Here is a 26,268-nt window from a genome sequence, read left to right on the forward strand (position 1 = left end):
GAAAAATATATTCTCCTTCTTTGTTACATTAACAAGATTCTCAGCTATCTCCCATATATATTTACTAATATCATATCTATGCCAAAGAACAAGATATTCTAACCTATTTCAATGTTGCCTTAAATCTAAGACTTCTTTAACTTCATATTCTTGGTTATTATCCACTTCTATAAAAGGAAATGGCATTTGTTATCTTTTTGATACATTTATTGTTTTATATGGCTTAAGAAGAGATATATGAAATATAAGATGGATCTTTATAGATTATAGTAGGTATAGTTAAAAAGCAATTGGATTAATTTGTTTATAAATTAGAAATGGTTCAAGTCTATAGTAATTCAACTTGTTTCAAGGATAAATAGACTTAATATTATAACAAAGTAATCATATCTTGTTGCCAACATAAAATTGAGATTATTCCTTGTGATAAGCATTTATACTAATCTTTTGTTGTTCTTTATCTTTTTTTGGTTTTTTTTGGTCGTGTCTTTATTGTTGCATGTAACTTTGACAAATAATTTGTCAAATCTTTTGCCAAAAGATTATAAAATTTTAAAAATTCAAAAGTATCAAGTCATTGATGATAACCATAATTAATAAAAAAAATTAAGTAGAAAAATATACCATATTATTATAAATAAATTTTTCTAATGGTAAAAAAATTATCCAATTATCTTATTAGTAGTTAATGGTACATCTCAAATACTATTTCAAAACTTATTTTACTTACTTTATTTAGCAATTAATTTAAAGATAGAAAGCCAAAGATATTTTTATTTCCATCTTTAAAATTTTAAAAAGAATTTTTTAAAATCTTGATACAAATTATATCCTTCTATTTGATATAATATCCCATGGTAATCCATAATAGCAATAGATATTATAATATAAAAGCTTAACTATTTGTTCATTTGTAATAGATTTTTATATGATATAAAATATGCCATCTTGATGAATTGATCTACTAATATAAATATAGAATAAAAAAAACTTGAAATTAGAATATTTGTGATGAAGTCCATAGAAAGAAAAGATCATGATTGTTTTAGAATAGGTAATAGTTGAAAAAGTCTATAAGATCAATGACAAGGAGTTTTTGATCTTGAAAAAATATTATGTGATTGTACAAAGTTTTTAATTATTTTTTATATTTAAAGCTACTAAAAATCTCTAGATATTAGATCTAAAGTTTTGTGTATCCAAAATATGTGGTTGTTGGAAAGTCGTTACAAGCTTGAAGAATATATAATTGGACTTTGTTTTTTGGAATATATAATTTTTATTTGAAATAGAATAGATTGTTCTTGAATTTAAAAATAGGAGTATCATAAAACTTAGAAAAACTATTCTTAATATCATAAATAAGAGAATCAAAGGACATAATTGATTGAACTTTCTTGAAAACTATTGAATCAACAGTTAATATTGATTTCATCATTTGAAGATGAAAATGCTCTAGCTTGAAGAAAGTTATTCTTTATTAATCAAGAGATGCATATCTTTCTTTTGGTATAAGATAAAAATATTTAGAAAAGATGTCTTATAAACCTTATTATTTTTCAGATTGATAAGTCATATTGAAATTAAATCTTGTTAAAGATATGTTCCAACAAGCTTGACAATGATTCAAAATACATGTCAACATGAAGTACTTGAAGTTCTTGCAATTTATATATACAATGATTGGATTGATTGTGCTTTTAAGATAATAAATCCATTCTTAAAATAAATCCATGATTACAAAAACTCTTTATCATAGATCTTATAGTTAATTTTTGACTATTGAAAATTTTTTAGAATAAAAAGCTACGAAGTAGAGCCTATCATCTACATCTATTTGTAACAAAATTATATCTACAATAAAATTTGATACATCTATTTCTATAAAAAAAATATCTTGAAAAATTCAATGCAATATAAGATTAGTGAAAAAATAAATAACATCTTAAAGGCTTCAAATGATGCTTCAACATCTTTGTTCTATTAAAGTTTGTCTTTACATGAAAGACATATAAATGAAGCAACAACTTAAAAAAAGTTCTTAATAAAGATTTAATAATAATTAGCAAATTCTAAAACATATTACACATATTTGATTATTATTAGGATCTTTCAATCCATGATATCTAAACCTACTTAAGATCCATCATAAAACTATTGTTTAAAATGACATATCCTAAGAAATTAACTTAAATAATGTGAGATATATTCTTTTCTATCTTGGCATATAATCTTGCATCTTTTAGTTTTTGTAATACATGATAAATATGAAATTCATGCTCTTCTATATTCTTAGAATAGATTAAGATATTATCCAAGTTATAGTCAATAAAGTCATTAAGAAATTCACAAAAGACATCATTTATTACATGTTGAAAAGTAGCTTGTGTATTTGTGAGTTCAAAAGACATGACATAATATTCAAAATGCCTATACTTAAGTCAAAATGTAATTTTTTATTTATTCCTCTCTATAATGCATATGAAATTATATGCTCGTTGTAGATCTATTTTCATATAGATCTTTGCTTGATTAAGTTAATCAAGAAGTCTTTAAATCAAAGATAAAAGATACATATTCTTGATGGTGATTTTGTTGAGTCTTCAATAGTTGACATATATGTATAGAGATCCGTCTCTTTTTTTCACAAATAAGATAAGAGCCTCTATTGGAAATTTAGAGTAGCATGTATAGTTCTTAGTCAATTTTTTATCAATGTATTTTTTAAGTGCAACCAACTTATTCTATAATAGGTTATAGATTGGTCCGAATGGTAGTTGAGTTCTTTCTTAAAGATTGATGGAACAATCATAGGAAAAATGCTCTAGGAGAATATCTACATTTTTCTTTTCAAAAACATCTTAGTAAACTTAATATTAACTTTGAATGCCACTTAGAATTTATTTTTAAAAATAGATATGATATATATAATAAACTTTGGTTCTTTTTTTGTAGCATGCATTAGAATCTTGCATCTATCAATAAATTTTTTGATGTATTGGACTTATAGATTTTTTTTTACTTAAGGATTTTTATTTGATTTTATATAGCAAAATCTTAGTTTAAACTATAAAAGAATAATTATTATGAAAAATCCAATCTATTTGAGGATTTTATTTTTTTAGCTATGATAATCTTAAAATAATTGGATTAAAAAAAGATTTAATCATATTAAATATTATTGAAATATTATGATCTTGTATTCTTACATCTAAAAGGACAAATTTACGGATGACATCTTTGAAAGACAACAAACAATCATCTATTACTTCTACATGCATAAGTTTGGTTTTTTTAACTAAAAATATTTTTTTTTCTTACAAAGTCTTTTTCTATAAAATAGATTGAGGTTCTTCAATTTAACAAGGCTAAGACTTTGTGATTTTTTGGTCCTAAAAAAATTTCTATTCTAAAATAAGATGGAAGATTTGAGAAGAAAATAGAACCTTTACTAAAAGTTGTAGAAGATTTCAACTGTATGGTCCCTATTGTAGTTGATAAAACTAATTTTTTAAAAAATTGTCATCTTTAGCAACCATGTTTTTTATTCTATGGTTGCATTGCTTCTTCAGATTATGTTGAGCAATGTATTTAGATTCTTTATAATATAAGCACAATCTTTTTTGATGATGTCAAATGTTTTCTTATTTAGTAAGAGCTTTGAAATATAACATACCAATTTGCATAGGTTCTGGTCTTGATGAATAAGCTTTTGTGAACTTAAAAGCTTTTGTCATGACTTGACTCATACCTCTCCAACCAAATCTTTGTTCTTGGCATCTTTCAAAGAATTAATTATCACATGCAAAGGCATAAGCAATAAATTCCTCTAATGAGTCTATTTTTAGTTTTTTTAATAATAAATCTTTGACATTATCTTTTAACACATATAAAAATAGATAATAAAGTACTTGTCATTCTAATCCATGTTGCAGAAGAGGTTTTGGAATTCAGCAGCATATATAGTGGCTGAATATGACTTTTATTGTAAAAATATAATTTTGATCTTTGCTATCTTTCGTCAATTACTTTCTACAAATATGGCCATGAAAACTTTCATAAATGAATTTAAAACATACAGTAGTTATGAATGTTTTTCTATCAAAGATGCAAACTAAAAAAAACACTCTTAAAAAGAAGTGCATCTATAAATCTAACTTAAATAAATTCTTTAGAATATTAAAAAAGATGCAATCTTAGATAGAACTTTACTTATTGTAGAAATCCTCAAAACTTTAATCTTGTTCTATCAAATTTTTTAAGTAAATTTATCCTTGCCTCCTTCATATTTGTAATAGGAAAATTTCTTGGATTTAATTGTGAATTTAATCTACTTACTTTTGTCAATTGCACAATTTTTTTGCATAAATTTTGAATTTTATTGTTGATCCCTTCCATAGGCATTGAAATATTATCTCCATGATTGATATTAGAATACTTAAAAATATTAATAAACTTGTGAAGATTTGTAATAGTTGCAAATCTATTCTCACTTATTTTGAGAGTAGTATCCTTAATTTTTTCTTCTATAGAATTTTTTAAAAAATCTATAACTTAAATTAGAAGAAGATAATCTACAATCTCTAATATCAAATAAAACTTTCTATAAAGAAAGATAGTCTATTCTTTTTAAGGAAAAAATCACTATTTGGGATTTAAAATATTAGATTGAAGGTTGATAATCTATAATCTTCAAATTTTAATAACAAAAGTGGGATAGTGTACTCACTTTTAAAAACAAGATAAAAATAATGAACTAGTATTCTTGTCAAATTGTCAAGGGTATGAATCTTAAAGAACCAAAAACTCAATACACTCTTATTTGGTTTAAAAGAATAGATATTTATTTAAAACTAATATGGTATTGAAACTCAAATAGCTATTGCCAAACACAAGAAGACTAAAAAGTCTTGAAATAAAACTAAGGACTAAAAAGGCATTGATAAGAGTGAAGAAAGCTTCCCTCTTGTCTCCATATACACTATCTAACTAGAAGCTATGTAGCAATATTTTATAGGACTTCTAACATGTGTCCAATTTGCAAGACATGTATCTTAACTAGTAAGACAAGTTTCTTATATATGTATCATATTGTTAGCTTGTACCACAAATTACCAATAAGCACAACATGTAACTAATTTGTTAGCTAAGTTTCTAATCTACCAATTACCTATAGACATGTATAAAAGTGAAATCACATCTATGAAGCTTCTACAAAAGTTTCTTACAATATATTATTATATTAACTTAATCTATTCATAATATTTAAGTAACTATTAGAGTAAATATGTATATCTATGACAAATAATTACTATTGAAATTTGAAGAAGGTAGCCTATATAGCACACATTAATTAAAGCATAAATAATCATATTCTCTTTGTAATTAAATTCTTATTGTTTCTTCAAAATCAAGTAAAATTTGTTAATCATATAAGCAACAAAAAGAATTTATATTAAACAATAATTCATCAATAAATTTTAATTAATATTCTATTGCTCTTGTATTATAATATGATATCATTCTTGATAATTTCTTGTTTGAAAGTAAATCATATATGTAATTCTAAAGAGCTAGCTTATAATCTTTTACTAACTACTTTATATACTTAAATAAGCTATAAATTATAACAAAGACTTTATTTTTATTTTTTGACACATTCTTTTAATGATACACAAGATGGATGTATATGGTCTTAATTATAATTTTTTATGTTGAATCTTAGTCTATTAATTTGAATATAAAAAGAATAAATTTTATTTAATGTATAAGTTTATGTTTTTGATAAATTATATTAAAATTTGTTCATAGATTTTAATTTTTAATTTTTTTATATGCAAAAAACTTTGGATTCTTACTTTCATTATATGTATATAAATGATATATTTTACAAGACAATCGTATACCTTTAAAAGATTTTTTTTGTTGATTTTTGGATTAAAAATAAACTTTAATTTTAGTTCATTTAATATCTATAATAAAAATTTAAAATAACAATTGCAATATATCATTATGATATAATGTCTTCATTTTGATTTTTTTTTTACTTTTTTCAAACTCATAGGTGTAATAGAGATGAAAATACAAATTCAATTAGAATTGCAGTATATTTTTTGAAATTTTTGGTGTATTCAAAGATTTGTTTAAAAAAAAATTAGTATGAATATTGTTTGAACGCTCTTAAAATTCATGCATCCAATGGATCAGAATTTTTTCATTTATTTATTTGTCTATTCATGTAACATTTCTTTATTTTAATTGCTAAAAAAACAAAAAACTATAAATAAAGTAACTTCATAAAGGTATGATTTTTTCCATATTTTTATTAAATAGTACAAAATAATTCAATTGTCTATTATAAAGTACTACTTCTTTATAAATAGGTTTATTTGGACATTTGATATAATTGAATATATGTGCAGTCATTGTCCATGGTAATTTCAACAGCAACTCTGGAATCATTTATGGATTAAAGTTTAATTTTCTTATATGAGTTCTTTACACTGTGTTTTACCATCAAATAATCTTCTAATATTTAAAATAAATATTATAATATGAAATGTAAATAGTATTAATTTTATTTTTTAATGATTTGATTATAAAACTTTAAACTGTGCTTTTGGTGGTTACAGATTATTACACAAATTGTGTTCTAACTAATTGAGATATCATAATTACTTTTTACACAAACTGGAGGGACCAAATTTGATAAATTCTCCACATATTAATTTTTTTTAAAACTTAATTTCTAAATATAATTTTATTTTGGTATCACATGAAATAATGAGAACAAAATTTTAATCTTAAAAGTATAAAATTGGTTTATTAACTTTTCTTTCAAATTTTAAGAAAGTGAAATAGATACTGCATTATTATCATTTACAAAAAAAATATCAATTTGAACAATGACAAGTTTATTATCATGCAGATTTTTCATATGTAAACATTTTTCAATGCACAATGCAACAAACAATGTAGTTTGATTCTTCTATTGATATCCTCATGATATTGTACATACCTTCTATATAAACTTGTGTCATTGGCCACAAAAAGCATTGTAAACTACTTGTTATAAATTAATCTTTTGTGTGAAGCTTCATATGTTGTGAAATTCCATGTTGCATGCCACTCTCCTATGTTCTATGTCATTTTTATGTTGTGATGCTTATGAGGTTTCATGTTTAGTAATCTTGCAATGCAACTCTTGGCAATCTGCAACAATAATATGCAGATTTTGATATCTAATTAATCAAAAGTTGTATTATTGCTTCATTTATGCTTCATTTTTGATGAAAAAAAAGGAGATATACAACCAATCACAGATTTTTTATTTTTTATCTCCTTTGATTTATCCCATTGGTTTATCCGTTGAGCTGTTTTATAGAAGAGATTTGTGTGAAAGGGTATTTTAAACTCCCAGACACCAGAACTCGGCGCTCTTGGGGTGAGTCCATTTCACAGCAAAAGAGATCCACTCTTACAACCGCGGAAGAGAAACCAACTGGCCTAAAAGCAGCGGATGAATAATACTCTGGATGATTCGGATCATCCCATGGGTTCGAAACACAAGGAGGTTCTGGAGGCAGCCGCCCTGTTCAAGCTTGCGTACTCTCGTTGAGTGTTGCTGTTGCTGTTGCTGTTGTGCTTTGCAACTGTTGCTGCACTTGCTCCTCCGTCCCTCTCTTGATTCATCCAGGTATTTTCCCCTGCCCGCCAATCACTCCACACTCTGTTTCGCTTCAGATCGGCGCTTGAATCAGGTGCTGTGGTCAAGTGTTTTGCATTTGTTCCCATCAATGATAACTAGGGCTTTAGGGCGGGTTTAGCGAGTTTCGAGACATCGTTGAGATACGAACACTAAGGGCTGTGATCGCCGTGAGCCCTAGCATTTGATGCAAAGAGAACGAAGAATGTGTGAAGTTGTGTTCGAGACAATGCGGTTGTGTAGTAAGTTGGAATTCAAATATTTTTTATGTAGATCTGTTAGGGTTTGAGCTCGGATGAATCCTTATTGTAGTTTTTCTGGAATAGCAGGGAGGTTCAGTGTACGTGCTGTTGCAGTCGCTGTTCCGCAGGCGCTTGGTTGCTGAGGTCCGTCGACTGTCACCATGGTACACCTTTCTCACCGTTTGCAGTATTTTACAGTTATTTTTCTTTGTGTCTTTAAATGCTTGAGTTCTTGTTATTGTGGTTGCGTTCGAAGGACGTGGATTTTTCGTCGATGACCAACTTTATAACCTCCTATGTTGTGCTAGATTTTTGGTTTTTGGTCGTTGGTCTTTGTTTTGTTTTGAAGTATCATCTGCGATTTTTTTGTTACGATGATGTCCTTTCTTCGTGTTTTGGTCTTGGAACAGCAACCTCAAATCATTCTGCTGAAAGAAGGGACGGATGTCTCTCAAGGGAAAGCGCAACTTATTAGTAACATCAATGCTTGCATTGCTGTTGTGGATGTCGTGCGGAGCACCTTAGGTCCCAGAGGGATGGACAAGCTTGTACATGATGACAAAGGTACTACCATCTCCAATGACGGGGCCACGATAATGAAGCTCCTTGACATTGTGCATCCTGCAGCTAAAGTGCTCGTGGATATTGCGAAGTCACAGGATTCAGAGGTACGTCCACCAGCGCGCCATGATAGCATCGCCTGCTTGCGTTTCAGGAAAATGATTTTCATGTTCGTTGACACGATTTTCGGAATTTTCAAGGCAGTGATTGGCATCAATCCGATCCGATCTTGTTGTTCTTTTTGTTAAAACTCTTTGAGTAGAGGAAAGAGCTTCTTCGGGGGTTTTTATTGAGTGTTTTTCTGTTTGGGTATTATGAAGGTTTCCTGATTTACTGTGGCCTCTGAACGTAGGTGGGTGATGGAACTACTACCGTGGTGCTCCTTGCCGGAGAGTTCCTTAGGGAAGCCAAGCCATTTATTGAAGATGGAGTGCACCCACAGCTTATCATACGGGCTTTCCGAACTGCAGTAAATTTGGTTGTAAAGAAAGTTAAAGAGCTCGCAGTAAGTATCGAAGGAAAGAGCATGGTTGAGAAAAAGAATTTGCTTGAAAAATGCGCGGCAACAACTTTGAGCTCTAAGCTTGTCGGAGGAGAGAAGGAATTTTTCTCCAAAATTGTTGTTGACGCGGTTACAAGTCTTGGAGCAGATAGCCGCCTCAGCATGATAGGAATAAAGAAGGTAACTGACGCGATTCTTCAATCCAAGAATGTGCCAAACGCTTTCATATCAGGGGACGAACCATGTAAAAGAACAATGGATCACTCGATTTTTTCTATTGCGGATTTGATTCCCCTAGCATCGGCTGCGTGTAGAATAGACCGTGACGGTACTGTGAAACGAATGCAGTGATTGTAATCGTGAGTTTTGGCAAAGGGTGACCAATCTGAGCACAATCATTGCACCATTTCTTCTGAGCAGGTTCAAGGTGGAACAATGAGAGATTCTTTTCTGGTTAACGGAGTAGCTTTCAAGAAGACTTTCTCTTATGCCGGGTTCGAACAACAACCAAAGAAATTTGATAATCCAAAAATCCTGCTGTTGAATCTTGAGTTAGAACTCAAGTCCGAAAAAGAGAACGCTGAAGTCAGGTATCGGATTTCACTGTTGCTTACACCCATCGTATGTTATTTGTGCGGATGGACCTGTACATTTAAATTGCTGCAACTTTTCGGGGCTTACGCAGTTCAATATCGAAGATATCAAAAGTTATGGCATTCTGATTTTTTGTCTGTTTCTGCACTTCTTAGTTTTACAGTGAATTTACTTTTTTCTGAGTTCCTGTAGATGACGATGGGAAGGGACTTTTACCTAGTATGCATGATTTCAGTGCTCCTGTGTCTGTGAACATGTTTGGTTAGCACTACTATCTATTCATCTTTGTATTTTCAGTTTCGTCGTCACTGTAGTTGGAAGTGTAGAGTTTTCTTTACTTCGGTCTCTATTTGCCTAATTGTTATTTTTGCGTTATGTTTTGCAGGCTCTCCGATCCCACTCAGTATCAAACTATTGTAGATGCTGAGTGGAACATCATTTATGAGAAGCTTGACAAGTGCGTAAAGAGTGGTGCCAAGATTGTCCTATCAAGGTTGGCTATAGGAGACTTAGGCACTCAGTATTTTGCCGATAGAGATATCTTTTGTGCCGGGCGTGTGATGGAAGAGGATTTACAGCGCGTAGCAACAGCGACTGGCGCGTCAGTGCAGACAACCGTCAATAATGTGATTCCGGATGTAAGTGTCTTAGGGTCTAGCCACGCCTTAACGTTTCGAAATAGCTCAGATCCCGTTTTTGCTGGCAATACAGCCCCGCGTTTGCAAATGAGGTCTAAACTTTCTCATATGCGCTCGGAATCTACCCAAAATGATTAACCTAAGTGTAACAGGCGTCAATTGTTTAAATGTAAGCAGCTGAATAGTTTGTGTTGACTTTCTGTTCATGATTTCAATATTCCAAATTTCTTGATGCCATATGCCTGAAACGTAATTGTTTGGTAGGTACTTGGCCAATGTGAACTTTTTGAGGAAAGACAAGTTGGAAATGAGCGCTTTAACATCTTCACGGGATGTCCAGGCGGTGAGACAGCAACCATTGTCCTGCGTGGAGGCGCTGACCAGGTGACGTTCTCGATGTTTTTCTAATGGTGTATTTATGAAATTTTTCTATCTTGATGAATATCTGTCTGGGTGCTATTTTATATTAGCAATTAAGATAGCCAGGTGTAAGTCTTTCTCAAATAGTTTTTTCTTGTTAGTAAGAAGCGTCCGTAGCAGTGAAATTGTTCAGATTAACTTCAAGATTTTTCTTTCTGAGTTTCGTATATGGGCTGACGGAAACTTGTTCATTGCAGTTTATAGAAGAGGCGGAGCGGAGTCTACATGATGCAATTATGATTGTGAGAAGAGCACTCAAGAACTCGAATGTTGTTGCTGGTGGTGGTGCTATTGATGTAAGTGAAATTGTTTCATGCTCTTGCCTAGTCATAGTATTTTTTAGAAATTGGGGTTTTCATGATAATAACTTGTCCAATGGCAATTTTTTGCTGCTTCCACGCTTTCTTTGACATATGTGGTGGATTTACAGATGGAACTTAGTCGATATTTGCGTCAACATGCCCGGACTATTGCCGGGAAATCACAACTCTTTATCAACTCGTATGCTAAGGCCCTCGAGGTATTGCATCCGTCAAATCTTATGCATCATCGAATTTTAATCTAACGCAACGTTGTACAGTCTATAATTACCGTAGATTGCGGTGTCCGAGGTTTTAGTTCTTATTGTGTGACGAGTCCTGCTGAATTTGAGCCAAATGTTCTGGTTCGCAGGTTATCCCCAGACAACTTTGTGACAATGCAGGATTTGATGCGACTGATGTGCTTAACAAGCTGAGGCAGAAGCATGCGTTAGCTTCAGGTATTTTTACAAGTCCAATAGAGAATATGGGATAAAAATAAATCAACTCGTTGACTCGCAACGAGTTTTCAGTTATCTTTGATTTGGGACAGCATTATTGTCGTTGCGGCAGGGTTTTGACGAAACATGTAAACTGTGCGCAGGGGAAGGTGCCCTTTACGGAGTAGACATCAACAGTGGTGGAATTATTGATACATTTTCCAACTTTGTCTGGGAACCCTCTGTTGTGAAGGTAGATTTGCCAGCCTTCAAGTTTTCTTGATAATATCGTGTACCTATCGTATCTACGTACCCAAATATTATGTTTTTTCTGTGTAAGTGCCAAGTCGCACTTTCTGCTTCAGTGGCCTTTTGTATTTTTCATGGTTATACCTTGCCTTTGGGTACGTGCAAATCGTTTTTCCATCAGAATTCTAACTTGAATTTGGCTCGACACAGATCAACGCCCTCACTGCTGCGACAGAGGCAGCCTGCATTGTTCTTAGTGTAGATGAGACAATTAAGAACCCCAAGGTACACACGGCACTTTTCTGTTAGCGGTTGTATGGATGTATTGCTGTTCCAGTGAATGTGTTGTAGAGTTGCAGTTTGTCCCGGAGTGGCTTGGATATTTGTGCAAAGTTACCGAAAGTTCATTGCTTATTCCTGGGTTTGGAGCAGAGGAAATTGTTTAGGTAAAGCTCGTGTTCGCAATATTGTATTACTCGTTGATCTGCATAACTAACTTAATAAATCCGTTTATGCAGTCTGAGGCTGCCCAAGGGGAAGCCATGGGCGGCAGAGGTATGGGTAGAGGTATGGGCGGCATGCGTGGTGGTCGCGGCGGTCGCGGTATGCGCAGACGGTAGAAAGTGTACTTCTCGTTGAGGACGATGGCGTAGTTTGTGATTCGAAACCAATTTTGAACGCGACGGTTCTTTCTTTCACTTAGCAACACTCTGCATCTGGAATTTGTTAACCTCATCCCTCATCACGAGTACAGCGATGTGCAGTTTCAATCTGAGTGTAGTCTTCGCTTTTCCATTTGCCTCGTGTTTAAGTACTGTGAGGTTATTCAATGTATTCTCTGTACACAAAGAAGTTCAGTTTTATGGCCAGTTACAGAGTTTTCATTCAGTGCAACATCATATCTAAGTGTAGTTTTGCTTGTTATCAAGTGACGGTTTTCTTGTTCTACTCATATCTGATTTTAAGAACCACTCAGACTTCAAAAAATCTTATTCACTGTGGACGCTTTTTCTCCTTCCAATAACTCCGCTCTTCAATTCTTTCGTAACAACCTTGGGTTTCTTGTGCCCTGGTTTTTTTTAATGTTTCTTGATTGGGGCCTCGAGCTTTGATTCACAACCCGCTCGGGCCTTGCAGACCACTTGTCAAGCCTCGAGTTTTGATTTAGTCGAGCATTGCATGACTTTTAAGTAGAGATTGCTGACGCTCCGATCACCGTATGGTCATTGTGTCCCATGGTGTGCCTAGAGAAAATTCCTCCCAGTCTGGTACATGATTGTGGAAATAGGGGTCGATTTTGCAAGTTTCGAAGTACTTCAATTGCTTTTATTGAGCATTCGTATGAGATTTACATTTTTCTTTGAAGATATTTCTTGCGAATTTCTTAAATTGTAGTTGTATTACGGATTTCGGAGCAATTTTTGTGAAATGATTCCGTCAGTGAATTTTTTTCCTTTATTTGCCTTCTTTTTTGTTTTAGTTTTCGCACAACAGCTTGACTTTATTTTGTATAAATTTTGGTGATTGTGATTACTTTCTGGGGAACAGTAATTGTACATGTTGTATTAAAATGGAGTTAGCAAAAAATTCAACTTACGTCTCAAGTGGTTTTTCAAAGTAAAAAGAATTTGTTTCTATATCTGTTAAAGACGTAAATGGGATATTCATGTGTGTTTTTGTTGGTTTGATATGAAATCACCAATTTATCAACACACGATCTATGAATAGTTATTTGTGGTAGTATATTTGCTTTACATAGGAGTTCCTTTACACATGAGTTGAGACTCCAAGAAGTTGAAGTCAGGACTGAATTTATTCTACAGTTTAAAAACATTTGATCTTCATTTACAATTTAGACTTGTATATGATTATTTCTGGAGTATTCTGTGTTAATTCTTTGCTTCATTTAATTGTTAAATTTATTATTAAAATCACATTTATGGTTATGGGAACATATATAATCTGATTAGAAAAGAATCCTTGCATTTGTATGAGTTAATGTGACAAAAAAACTATATGTGGAAGCATAATTCATACAAAAGATCAAAAGAATAAGTTTATGTAATATTTAGAATATTTGTAATATTTTATTTTTAAAATAATTTAGTTTAAAACCTTTTATATAAGAAAGAATAATTTTGGTGCCACTAATATTAAGGATATTGTATTCCTTCTTATATCAAACTCTAGTTTCCAAAATTATACTCAACATGACATAAACATTTTAGAATGATGGCTAAATAATGATGCCAAACCTTCATCCTTTGTCTATTTAATGTTAAGTATATTTTGACTTTCTATTTTTCTAAATCCTTCATTGTAACAAATTTGTGAATTTTGCAAGCTATCTCTTAACTTCTACATTTATTAACTTTTATGTTTATGCTAACTTGTCTTATCATATCTATCAATTATGTTTAGTTTGTGTCATTGCCAATTTGCCATAATAGTCTTTGGCTAATAATATTTAGTCCATGTTTTTACCTTAAATTTTTACAAGACTATTTTAATTGCAAAGTAATCACATAATCATATGACTAACATGTATTTAAAGACTTGAACTATCATATAAAATTTTGAAACTTCCAGTCTGTTTTTTTATTTATTAATTTTTCCTTAAAGTTATTTTATTATTGTGTATTAACTAATATTATAGATAGATAATAAGATGACAAATCTAAAGCATTCAAATCTAATAATAAAATTTCTACAAGTAGCTTTTTAATTCATTTTTATTTGTGATCTATTTTTAGTTTTTATCCATATTAAAGGAATTGAAGGAATTCATTTGTAAACTTGTTTTGAGAACATTTATTGAAATGGTTAATATATTTTGCAATTTTGTTAAAAAAATATACATTAGTTTAAAAGTTTTTCTAATTAAAAATTAAGAAAACAGACAATGAAATAAAAACATTATTTGCAAGTTGCAACTAACAAACAAAGTTGGTAGACAGATGAGTGCATTTTTTTAAAATACTACAAACAAATAAATCTACTTCAGTATTACAAGATCTAGTCTAACTAATTAATTTGCATTATTTAAAAAGAAATCATGTATGTTTTTAGAGCAACTTAGAAAGATAAAGAAAAAATGTATATATTTCTTGCAAGTGATTGTTTAAAAACTAAAAGAACATATATAAATATTCTATATTTAATTTAAAAAATATTGTGAGTGATAATATAGTAGATGGATGAATTTTGATTATTTGAGTTCACTAGATGTGACATCTAAAAAAAAAAAGTAATTTGTAATATGACAATACTTTAAATTTGCAAGCATCTTTGTATACAAATTCTGGTGTAATTTTATATTTTAAACAAATATGTTAGAAACAATATAAAGATGGTCTATGTACTACATGAATTAAAAAAAATTGTTTTTATTACATATAAAAATATGTGTATATTATAGAGTAACAATTTTTAAAGAGTTGTATTGAATTATTTTGTAATCTTTGTTGTAAGTTTTATTCTAATTCTTATGATTTTGTATATGAAATATTTATTAATTTTCAGATATATATATATATATATATATATATATATATATATATCTGTATATATATATATATTCGAAAATTTTAAATTTAAAATAAAATACGTTTAAAACAACAAATAATATATTATATGAGAGTAACCATGTGCATTAACTTCCAAAAATTATAATCTCAAAATACTTATTCCAATGTATATATATATATATATATATATATATATATATATATATATGTGTATAATGCACACACACACACACACACACACATATATATATATATATATATATATATATTGAAAACAATAGAATTTTGTATCAATGCTTTTTTGTAAGTACACATGTGCACTATCTATAATAGTAGCATATCTAAGTTATTAAAACAGGGTATTGCTAATCCCATTTTTTGTTTTTATTTATATATTTAATTTTTCTTCTACAATCCACTCAATATATTTCTTAATTATTTTGTTATTCCAATCAAGAACTTTATTAACATTTATAATATATTATTTTTATTTACATATATATATATATATATATATATATATATATATGTTTGTTCTTTTTTTTTCAAATTGTATAAAATTAAATCAAATATGATGTATTAATAGTTATAATTTTAATAAAAGTATGTAGTAGTAGTATTAGCAAAATTTTTGGTAACAAGTGGTTAATAAAAGATTGTAGTGGCAGTAGAAACATTTTATAAATTATATTTCTTATAAATTCTTATTTAAAATTATGGTTATCAAAGTTTATAAAATTGATTTTTTATTTATGTATTATGGTAGAGAGTTTTATAATAAATTTTAAAATTATTTCTTTATCTTTTTGTTTTGTATTGTTTTGTTTTGTTTTGTTTTGTTTTGTTTTGTTTTTTTTTTTTTTTTCCTTTGTCTTTGAGATATTATTAAAATAAAATTTTATAATATGAGCTTATAGAAAAGCCAAAATTAGAAAATAATAAAATTATAATATCAATAAAATTACAAAATTTAAAACAATAGAAATTGTATTGATACATTTGTGATAAAAAATATTGATGAATTTAATATTAGCATATATGATATTTCTTTAAACTTGTATGTATGATAAAAAATATATATACTATAAAACTATGCAAGTAATAGTTAATGTGAAACGTCAAAATTCTAATGTTTTAATAAACATCTAATATCTTTAATGATAAATTGAGCAGAGAATAAATCTATACATGAAATTTTAAAATATGTTTGGCAATAAGAGAAACATGTTTATTTAAGTAGAGAATATAAAAATTACTTTAAGTGTTGTATTTTATATTTAAGTTTTTATTTTTCTATAACTTACACTTAGACTATTTTAAAGTGAAGTTTGGAAGAATGTTTTTAAATTTTGTTATCTATATATATTTATATTTTATATTAATTTTGAAATTTATATGTATGTATATGTATACAATAATTTGACTTTAATTTTTGAAATTCATATGTATATTATTAATTTTAAAATAACTCAAAGTTTTGTTTTATGTAGTCAATATTTACCTATGAAATAGTAAAAATAAGTCTATATTTTTCAAAAAAATTTATAAATAAATAATCAAATTTTTATTTATAATAAAATTAGATCTTATTTATATTTTTATTTTACAATTCAAATCCTAAAGGACATAGACAACTAAGATCCAATACATTGTTGAGTCAAAACCTTAAAAAAATCATTAAAAATACTTTTATCAAAATTAAGAAGTTTATTTATTTTTCTCAAAGTTTATAAAAAAAATCTACCTCTTTTTTGATATCAATTTATGTTATCTAAAATCTTATATAAGATTCACTTACTATTTTTTTTTCTTACCAAATCCTATTTAGTATTTTATTGGGATTAATATCTAAAATTATAAAAAATATTTCAAAAGACCAAATAATTTTTGATTTTTGAAGTATGTTTTTATTATTATTATTATTATTATTATTATTATTATTATTTTAAAAATTATTTAGAATAGTAATTGATATTAATCCTAAAAATTATTTTGTAATGCAATAAAAAAATATGAAAAGGAGTTTTTTTTGTCAAAATTATAAATTACCACTAAATTTTATTTTTGATATAGTAGCAATATAAGCCAAATATTAGAAATATAAGATCTAAGGTTTGTGTCAAATTTACTAGATGAAATACTCACTTGTTTATTTTTTTTAAAAACTAATATTGAATCTTTTATTTTATATTAAGTCTGATAAATATTCTTTAATTAGTAATTAAAGTCTAGTATATATATATATATATATATATATATATATATATATATATATATATATATATATATATATATATATATATATATTTTAATGTAGTTCTTAAAGCATACAATAATGCTTTTGTAATGATTCAAATTACAAGTGCCTTGTGTAAATGTTTTAATGTTGATGAATTAATCAAGTAAAAAAAACAACTGATCATAGATATTTAACACCTACATTTTGTTTCTTGTCATATTAATGCTATCAAAAGCTTTGGGCTAAGCTCATAAATCTTTAGTCTACTAATATTGCCTTTTATAATATTTTCTAAAGAACGAAATCTATTTTCTTGCGATTCATCTATAAAATATATTTTAAAATAGATATGCATTTTATAAATTTTTATTGATTCCCAAATTCTTTTATATTTTCTATCCATCTATTATATCTGTTTTATGCTTTCTAATACTATAGAATCACCTTAAAAATACTAAAGGAATATTTTCTTACAAAGACATATCTACTAATCCATTAAGTGCACCACATAATTTAAATACATGTTAACTATCTCAAATATTAATTTAAAGAAGATAATTTTTAAATTCATTTTTTAAAATAATAATATTCAAACTATAGACAATTATGCACTTTTGTTCATCTTGACAAAAATCCTAATAACATATACCTTGTAAATACTTTATCATATGTCATTTCATATCATATTGTTTACAAATAATCTTTATGAATCCATTTTTTTCTTTGTCTTATTTTAGGCTAAAAACTTTAAATCAAAAATAAATTAATATATTAAGATTTGAACTCGTAAAGAGGGGTGTACAAAAGATAAAAAGAATAAAAAAACCCTTTACAATAACAAATCTTGTACTTACTAAAAAAATAATAAAAAATAAATATAATATTCAAAAAGCATATATAAACACAATTCTTAATACAAGCAAACATAGCATTGTTTTAGTTAATTCAAGTTATTTTCTATCCTTAGATGTTTTTTGTATGAAAATATGTTTTTAAAATAAGTTATTTTAATAAAAAATTTAGAGTAGAAAAGACAAAGAAAAACTTTTTATTTATACTGTCACTTCATAAGTTTGAATAAACAAAACCATACTAAATGGCTTCAATGAACATTTTTATATTAAAAGCATTTGGTTGATTTTTCTTTGCATAGTGTTCCATGAGATCTACTATGTAAGTTGGTGACAAGTTAGGCTTTTACAAAAGTGTTGGCTAGCAATAGAACCACTAATTAAACTTAATTAAAAATAACAAGGTTGAGATCTAAATCTCAAAGAAAAATAAGATCTCATTATAAATGATCTATTATTATAAAATTTTATGAATGCTTAGAATCCATCTTATTTTTTTAGCCTGAATTTATTTGTTTTTTTTGGTTTGTTTTTTTTTAGCAAAAATAAAAAATTTTCTTATTGTAAAAAACCAATACAAAGTGTTTGGCCTAAACATGAATAAGAAATCCTAGCCAAGTAGTAATTCAATATAGACATTCCAAAGGAATGCAATAATACAACTCCTTCTTATTAAAAATCTATTCTATCTCAAATCCTTGATTTGATGAATTGCCACGTACTTTTTCTACTTAATTTGGTACATATGATTCTATTATTTTCCTAGCTAGTGTTTAAGGCTTTGTACCAAATATTTGGAGCTTTTTCTAAAATCTTTTCTAAATCTTTGTTTGATTCTATGAAAGCATAGTTTGTGAATCATTACTAGATCCAAGTTGTGAATTTTTTTGTGGATCAATTTTCATCAGTAAATGCTCAAGTATTGTGGTCTAATTAGATCTCTTCTAATATGATTCCTCTAAGAATGGACCATATTATGTTGGATTTATCAAATATTTGGAAATTTATGTGCAAAGATGCAATAGATCCATTTGAATCTAGAGTATAGCAGATGATTGTTTGGTTTATGTTATATGTTATGTTTGATGCTTGATCTCTATTTTTATACTTTCTTTGCTCTAAGACATGCCTACAAGTGGTAGAGTATAGTATTTGCTATTCCAAAATAAAAAGAATATAAGATATCAATATTAAAAATAAATTTACATTGATAATCATAACTCTATTCATTGATAATTATAATTCTATGTTATATACTTTAATTAAAGGTTGCTTTGTTTTGTGCGCTTCTTGAATGCCATATATTTTTCTAACATGCTTGTAGGTTATTTGAGAGTTTATTTTTTCATTTGATAGTACTGATGTTGATAGTGGCTTGTATTCTATGAAATAGTAATCTCCTTATAGGAATCTATGGTGTAGGGCAGAGCCTTGTGGTACAGATTATTTGCAATATAGGAATAGGAATGCCAAAATATAAAATCAAGTTTAAGATTTTTGATTTAAAAGGCCCAATTGGATATAGTCTTGAATAGATTTAGAATTGAGAATTAGTATATGGAATAGATTTTATAGTATAAGAGTAAGCTTAGACGGAGCATATTGTATCCTAGATGTGGTATCAATAAAAAAATGAATTAAAGATTCCGATTGTAGATGTAACTTTAGAAAAAGTGAATCATGTATATATTGCATTTGTATAAAAATAATTTCTTATTATTATTTCTATTATTATAAATATTTAGTTTATTTTTTGTAATATTTAAGACTAGTGGTATTTCTAGCTTGGTAATCTATCCACTTGCTTCTTTGGTTGTAAATTTGAAAGTAATATGTTGCTAGTCTAGCCATACTTTTTGGGGTCAAATTTGAGGTCTTTGGTTGGTCCATAGAAAAAATTAATTAAATATTTTTTGCTAATTTTTTCTAATTCAATGATCTTAATTCTCTTTGCAGTAGATATGATGCAATCTTTATGAGTTATGTTTGTAGATACTACATTAATAAGATATAGATCAAAGATAATCTATATTTTTAAGTTATAGACTGATTAAAGTGTTTGGACTACATGAGTAATAATGAAGATCTTATTACTAATTTTATCATATAAGACTTTAATCTCTTGAGTGTGTGAAGAACAAAAGTTTGTAGATACTTGTATAATTATAGTTGGGCCTAAAATAGTTTTTGGAATATAAAATTCTAATTAATTTCTTTTTCTAACTACTTGAAGGTCTTTGTGCAAGAGATCTCTAAATTTTTCTTTGATGGATAAATTAATGGCCTTCCATCTTTATTCATCACTATCAAAGATTTGAAATTGGGCCTTTACTTTAGTCTATAAGAAGCAATGGTTTTAGTCCTATGTCTAATAGTCCTCTATTTTGCTAAGGTCTTTATTGAAAATTTTAACAACTCTTACTATTATGAAAGTTGACTAAATGGTTGTGGAAGACTTTAGACTAAATCATATTCTAATGTTGCAAGCTTTGTAGTACCTTTTGGCCTCTTCTATGGAATTGATTTCACAACTTTCTACTTGGCTTTTCTAATTTGGAACCAAATTTTTGAGCTTATTAATTTACAATGATCTTTTACATTAAATCAATATGGTTTGAGTCTCTATTTTTCTTTTTTGGTAGGTTGGCATGTTGCTAACCTGTATCTAAAAAAAATGAGAAGGTTAAAGTGACTTGGTTTACATGCCTTAATTATCCACTTGCTCAATAGATAATTCATTTCATCATCAAAGTTGGTGAGACTAAGCCTTTTAATTTTTTTTTTCATTGTATATGTCCTCTAAATCATATGTAAGCATACTAAATATTCATGTCTATATCAAAAATAGATTCAAAGTAGTACTTTAATTTATTTGATAATTTTTTTAGATTTAATATCTACCACTATAAAATACCAGAAAGTTGATATGAGTACTTCATTGAAAATTAATCTATGTCTTGCAAAGAAGACTTTAGTGAAGAATAAAAATGTAAGTTTTTTTAAAAAAAATTGATATATTTTTTTTAATATTAGATATAATAATGAATAAGCCAAAAGAAGTTTTCAATAGCTTGATAAGCTGATCCTTGAGTACCTATATCCAACTAAGGTCTTGTATCCATGTAGAAGGTGGGCCTTGCTTGCCTATCTAATATGATCTTGATTTGATCTAATTGATGACAAGACCAAAGACAATGTTGAATATATCAAATATGTCAATATTACTTGTTAATGCACAACCTTGAATTTGAACAAAGATAACAACCTTGAATTTAAACAATCTTAATTATTAATGTACAACCTCTCAATGGACTTCTATTCTTGCTATGGCTATAAGATCTTATAGTAATGGATGACTTTAAGTCGAATTATCTTTCAAGTTGCTAATTTGGATAGTAGTATGGAAAGTACACTAGGATTTTCACTCTCTCTTTAGTCATTTTGATGTTGACTTTGAGATCAATGGGCAGGAAAGAGAGCTATTCTAGGTTTGTTAAATTCTTGGCGGAGAATTATTTTCAACCAACTTCTATTGTAGCTTGGCCTTATCATATTAAGTTGACATATCACCTTTCATTATTTCTTTATGAGAAAGTAGCTAATAGGAAATTTTTATGGCTAATTTGAATTTTGAAAACCACTACATTTGGAGTATATAATGCTATGATTGTTATAGTAGGATTGTTTGGTATTAGGCTCATGGTGCTATGGTGACTCTTCTTTTGAGAATTCTTTGGCTCTCTTCTTCTTGTTGCTTGAGTAGAAAAGATGACAAGTCATACAATTGGTGGATCTATTCAAAACATATTTCCTAGGACAATGTTGTCTAAAGACTATATGACTTGATTATTAGTAGCCACATTATTTTGAAAGTTTAAATTAAAATTATATATTTTATTGGTAGAATTGATAAGATATTTTGATTCTTTTAAATCTCTTAGTAGAACTAAGAGTACTTCAGTGGTAGAGGGGATCTTCTCTTTGACAACTTAGGCCAAGGTATCCATTTCAATGTCAAGTGAGAAAGCTTCGTCATTATGAAGTTGTGGTAGTTCTTGCACAACTCTTTGTCCTTGTACTACTACAATAAAGCCATATAAATTTGATTGTACCAATTTTGATTTGTGGTGTATGAACATGAATCTTTAAGCTTCTTATTCTTCCATTCTTTTTTTATTTTTTAGTTGATTCTTTCTTGAATATGGCAATCTTTCCATCTTTTATTATTATTGTTTTGGTTGTTGGTAAATATACTTCTTGACCTTGTTTTTAGATAGTCTTGACAATCCCTAATTCTATGCTTAACTTAGACAAAACCTACAATATATTAGAAGGTTTGAATAATCTACTATTATGGTCATTAACTTATATGACTACTTATCTTTGATCTTAATTTCAATCTCTCAGCCTAGGCGGATATCAAGTAAGATACAAAAGTGTAGTTCAATGAATATACTATTATTTGTGTCTATTCCATGTGGAGATCAACATATCTTTGTTATTCCTAGAATCAAATTGTAGTGTCCATTGCTAGAAGATATACAAGTGGCCATTGTCACAACATGGCATAAGTACTAATACTTACTCAATTAGATTTTGGTATGGAATATAAAGGCATAAGAATTCTTGATCTACCTCATTGCTCAACTTGAGACTTCCATTCAAGAGTTTGGAGTTGAATTTGTCCAACCATATTGTTTAGTTTAGCTAAGTTTGCTACTAATGAAACATTCTACAATCACTTGTTCTTGCATATATCTCTCCTTTGCTTCTACCATCTCTATTGATACATGAATTTATTTACATTAGATATTGATTAAGAATCTTACATATTTTCTTGTATATCCATCTGATAAAAGACTTTCCATCCTTGGACCTAGTCGAATTAATCTCCATCTTAACACCTTGTACTTTGATTGATTCCACCAAATCCACTCTTTGCACATATGCCATGTTCTCATAATTGTGGAGGTTTTGCTTTTCTCTTTTCGTTCCAATATGGGCCACTCCTACTCCTAATTGGACTGCATTGGCATAACTATTGGTAACCATATTACTGAGTAAACCCTAACCCTTACTCCTCTCTCTGATTGTTATTCACTTCCTACTTTGGTGTTGACTTCAATGGTCAAATCAATGAGAAAGTTGTATCAAAATTAAATCCACAATATGGTTGGACAAATCAATGAGAAAGTTGTATCAAAACTACCCTAAGGTTGCTCGATAGCTGTTTCTGCATCACTGACTGGTTAGTGTCATACCTTCTCATTGCCGATCTCTCTTACCGGCAATGTCGAAGCTCCATCGCTCCCATCCATCATTCAGCCTGGCCCTATCTCGTACAACCAGTTTCGGCCCCCCGATTCCAACACCGACCACATTTTCACGCTCACCGACCAAGCAAATTCGATGTTCAAAGGGTTGCGAATGAAAAGCGAACCGATCTCTGGCATCTTGTAAGGGCACATGACCGTTGTTCGTCACGGGAATCTAATCGTGCAAGCTCCACACATTCTTTAAATTGCACACTTGTCACCGGGCAACTAAAGCAGAGAGTCTCACAACTAACATAAGAGCGGTCATATATTCTCTCCGCTGTGTTGTCGAATGTGAACATATGAATGAAACTGGGATTTTGTGTAGCATCCGGCGCAATCGTCGGTTGGCATCGGCGTTACGAGATTCCGTCAGAGGTGAGGGTGGATTCCCTCGACGCCTTTCTTCCTGAGCAGACTAGCAGATCCAACTCACGCACCAAAGTTACGGATCCAACATGGATGCAGTGGCATTGTTCAAGTGAACCGTGAATCCTAGAACTCCGAACTCTTTTTGAGTCAGCGAGCTCCGTAGGACAAGTCTCGCAGAACATCGGTTGCTACATGAGGGGTGAGAATTGGCAATTGGTCGAGTTGAGAGGAAGGTCTCCTCGCACATCATCGAAATCTCGTGGAATTCTGATAGCTCGAGACGGGGAAGTGCTGTAGCTTGGTGTACATTGCCGTGGTGGCGCTGACAGTCGGCGGTGTCTAAATAGGGGTCCCGCTTGCAAGGAGGAAAGTAAAGGAGAAGTTCCCCAAGTTTGGCGAGGAAGATGTCAGCAATGTCTGTCAAGCGACTTCATATCCCACCACTTGCAATCAGAGTTTAACCAAGGCAAACGTCAGTGCAGATACCTACGGCGTCATTCGCCACTCCCTTCGCACTGCGGAGGGATGTGTGCAGTCTACCCTGCAACTTGTTCTACAATTAAACCCATTCACGAATGGGAGCATCGTCGCTGCCGTGGATGTTTGCGTGGAGTGCCTCGAGATGGCCAGGGAGGAACTCGATGCAGCTGTAGCTACGGTCCAGACGTCCGACGCGACTGCCCGACGGTGAGCACTGAATGACTTGAAGGTGTGCGTGAGCGCCGCCATGGAACTGCAAAAGACCAGCATCGATTCAATCAAAGAGATTAGCCTTACCGATGAGTTTCGTCTCCAGGAAAGCTCTAGACACTCATACGAGCTCCTCAGCCACGCCCTTGCAATTCTGAATGCTCTCGCGGTATACGGGGAGCATTTCTTGTTGTGGAGGCCAACGGCGTTCAGTTTGCCAGACGGCGTGAATGCTTCTCTCATACCGAGCTTGCCTGGCACGCCTGGCCACCGCCATCAAAAGCTCGTCTTTGCAACCTCGGGTGATAATCCTTCTCCCCCTGATTGGATAGACGCACAGACGCGGCGCCATCTATTGAATAATCCCACTTATGATGTAGTTGTAGAGCAAGACGGCTCCGGGAAACTCAGGACGATTCAAGAAGCCGTAGACGCTTACAATGAAAATTCTATCCGTAGGGTGATTTACATCAGGGCAGGTGTTTACAAGCAGCAAGTGACTGCCCAAGACGGCGAAGTTCTTGACATTTATTGGCGATGGCACAAACACAGTCATCACGGGGAGCAGGAATGTGGCGCTCGAACAGGGCACGACCACCGTTAGAAGCGCAACTTTAAGTAAGTCATTCTCGGTCGAATGAATCAGCTGGTTACTGCCAATGAAGGGTTTTCTGCAGAGTATTCACCATGTCTATTTGAAACTTTGTGCAGTCGTGTTGGGTAGGGGATTCATTGGCCGGTCCTTCAAAGTGGAGAATACCGCGGGACCTTTAGGTTACCAGGCAGTGGCGTTCCGCGGCACGGCCGACAGAACTGTCATGTATCAGGTGACATTCGATGGATACCAAGACACTTTGTACGCGCATTCATTCCGCCGGCACTACCGTGGGTGCACCATTTTACGGCACAGTCGACTTCGTGTTCGGGAACGCCGCTGTCTGCTTCCAGTCGTGCCAGTTCATCGCGAAGATGACCACTCTACCCCGGAAACAGAACACGTACACAGAACAAGGCAGGACGGACGCACATCAGAACACGGGCTTTTCGTTTCAGAACTGCATATTCGACGGAATGGACCACCTGAAGCTCAACACCGCACTGCACAAATCCTACCTCGGGCGGCCCTGGAAACAATTCTTCGTGTGCGTGATCATGAAATCGGAAGTGAAGGACCACATCGACCCACAAGGCTGGCTCCCATGGAACAAGACCAGCTTCGGTCTTTTCACCTCTTTCTTCGCCGAGTTCGAGAACTTCGGACCTGGCTCCAGCACGGTGAACCGGGTTCCTTGGTCGCGCCAGATCTGGTCCGCCGCCACAGCAATCCGGTACCATGCCAGCAGCTTCGTGCAACCCAGGCAGTGGGTCGCAGACCACAACATCCCCTTGACAACCACGTTGTGAACCCATTAAAAAACTGGGATCAATCACGATGAATCCCTTTCAACTGCGAGTCTCAGATCGATACAACGATCGAACCGCAACTGCAATCATCGATATGGACAACTAGTCGCGATTGTCACCCCGTTGCGCATCTGAACGCAAAGCTGATACATTGACTTCCTGCGGCGTGAAATCCAAGGTGCATCAATAACTCCACAGAATTTCGGATCCATCACACAGT

The 26,268-nt window shown here is 30.8% G+C and overlaps 1 protein-coding gene and 1 pseudogene across 3 annotated transcripts; both read left to right on the forward strand.

Moving 5' to 3' along the window:
• Positions 1-7,609: 7,609 nt before the first annotated feature.
• LOC112292904 (T-complex protein 1 subunit eta) lies at positions 7,610-12,544 on the forward strand. 3 transcript variants are annotated; one of them, XM_024541883.3, is made up of 13 exons: positions 7,610-7,760; positions 8,035-8,111; positions 8,358-8,615; positions 8,861-9,190; positions 9,431-9,600; positions 9,990-10,242; positions 10,507-10,626; positions 10,860-10,958; positions 11,093-11,182; positions 11,335-11,422; positions 11,566-11,654; positions 11,861-11,935; positions 12,169-12,544. In XM_024541883.3, the coding sequence occupies exons 2-13, from the start codon at positions 8,109-8,111 to the stop codon at positions 12,268-12,270; spliced, it is 1,677 nt and encodes a 558-aa protein (XP_024397651.1). In that variant the 5' UTR covers positions 7,610-7,760; positions 8,035-8,108; the 3' UTR covers positions 12,271-12,544. The 3 variants fall into 3 exon arrangements, with proteins under 3 accessions (XP_024397651.1, XP_024397652.1, XP_024397649.1); XM_024541884.3 differs by having other exon boundaries at positions 7,610-7,696; positions 8,032-8,111; XM_024541881.3 differs by having other exon boundaries at positions 7,610-7,696.
• Positions 12,545-24,681: 12,137 nt separating this feature from the next.
• On the forward strand, positions 24,682-26,048 carry LOC141046232 (pectinesterase pseudogene; annotated as a pseudogene).
• The last annotated feature ends 220 nt before the right edge of the window (positions 26,049-26,268 follow it).

The sequence above is a fragment of the Physcomitrium patens genome, chromosome 15, assembly GCF_059467195.1.
Source record: "Physcomitrium patens ecotype Gransden chromosome 15, ASM5946719v1, whole genome shotgun sequence".
NCBI lineage: Eukaryota > Viridiplantae > Streptophyta > Bryopsida > Funariales > Funariaceae > Physcomitrium > Physcomitrium patens.

What these genes read in the sequence shown, in the direction of transcription:
- LOC112292904 (XM_024541883.3), top strand. An exon ending in TGCGTGGAGGCGCTGACCAG is followed by an intron (nt 10,627 to 10,859) that starts GTGACGTTCTCG and finishes TGTTCATTGCAG; the next exon opens with TTTATAGAAGAGGCGGAGCG. An exon ending in AGACAATTAAGAACCCCAAG is followed by an intron (nt 11,936 to 12,168) that starts GTACACACGGCA and finishes CCGTTTATGCAG; the next exon opens with TCTGAGGCTGCCCAAGGGGA.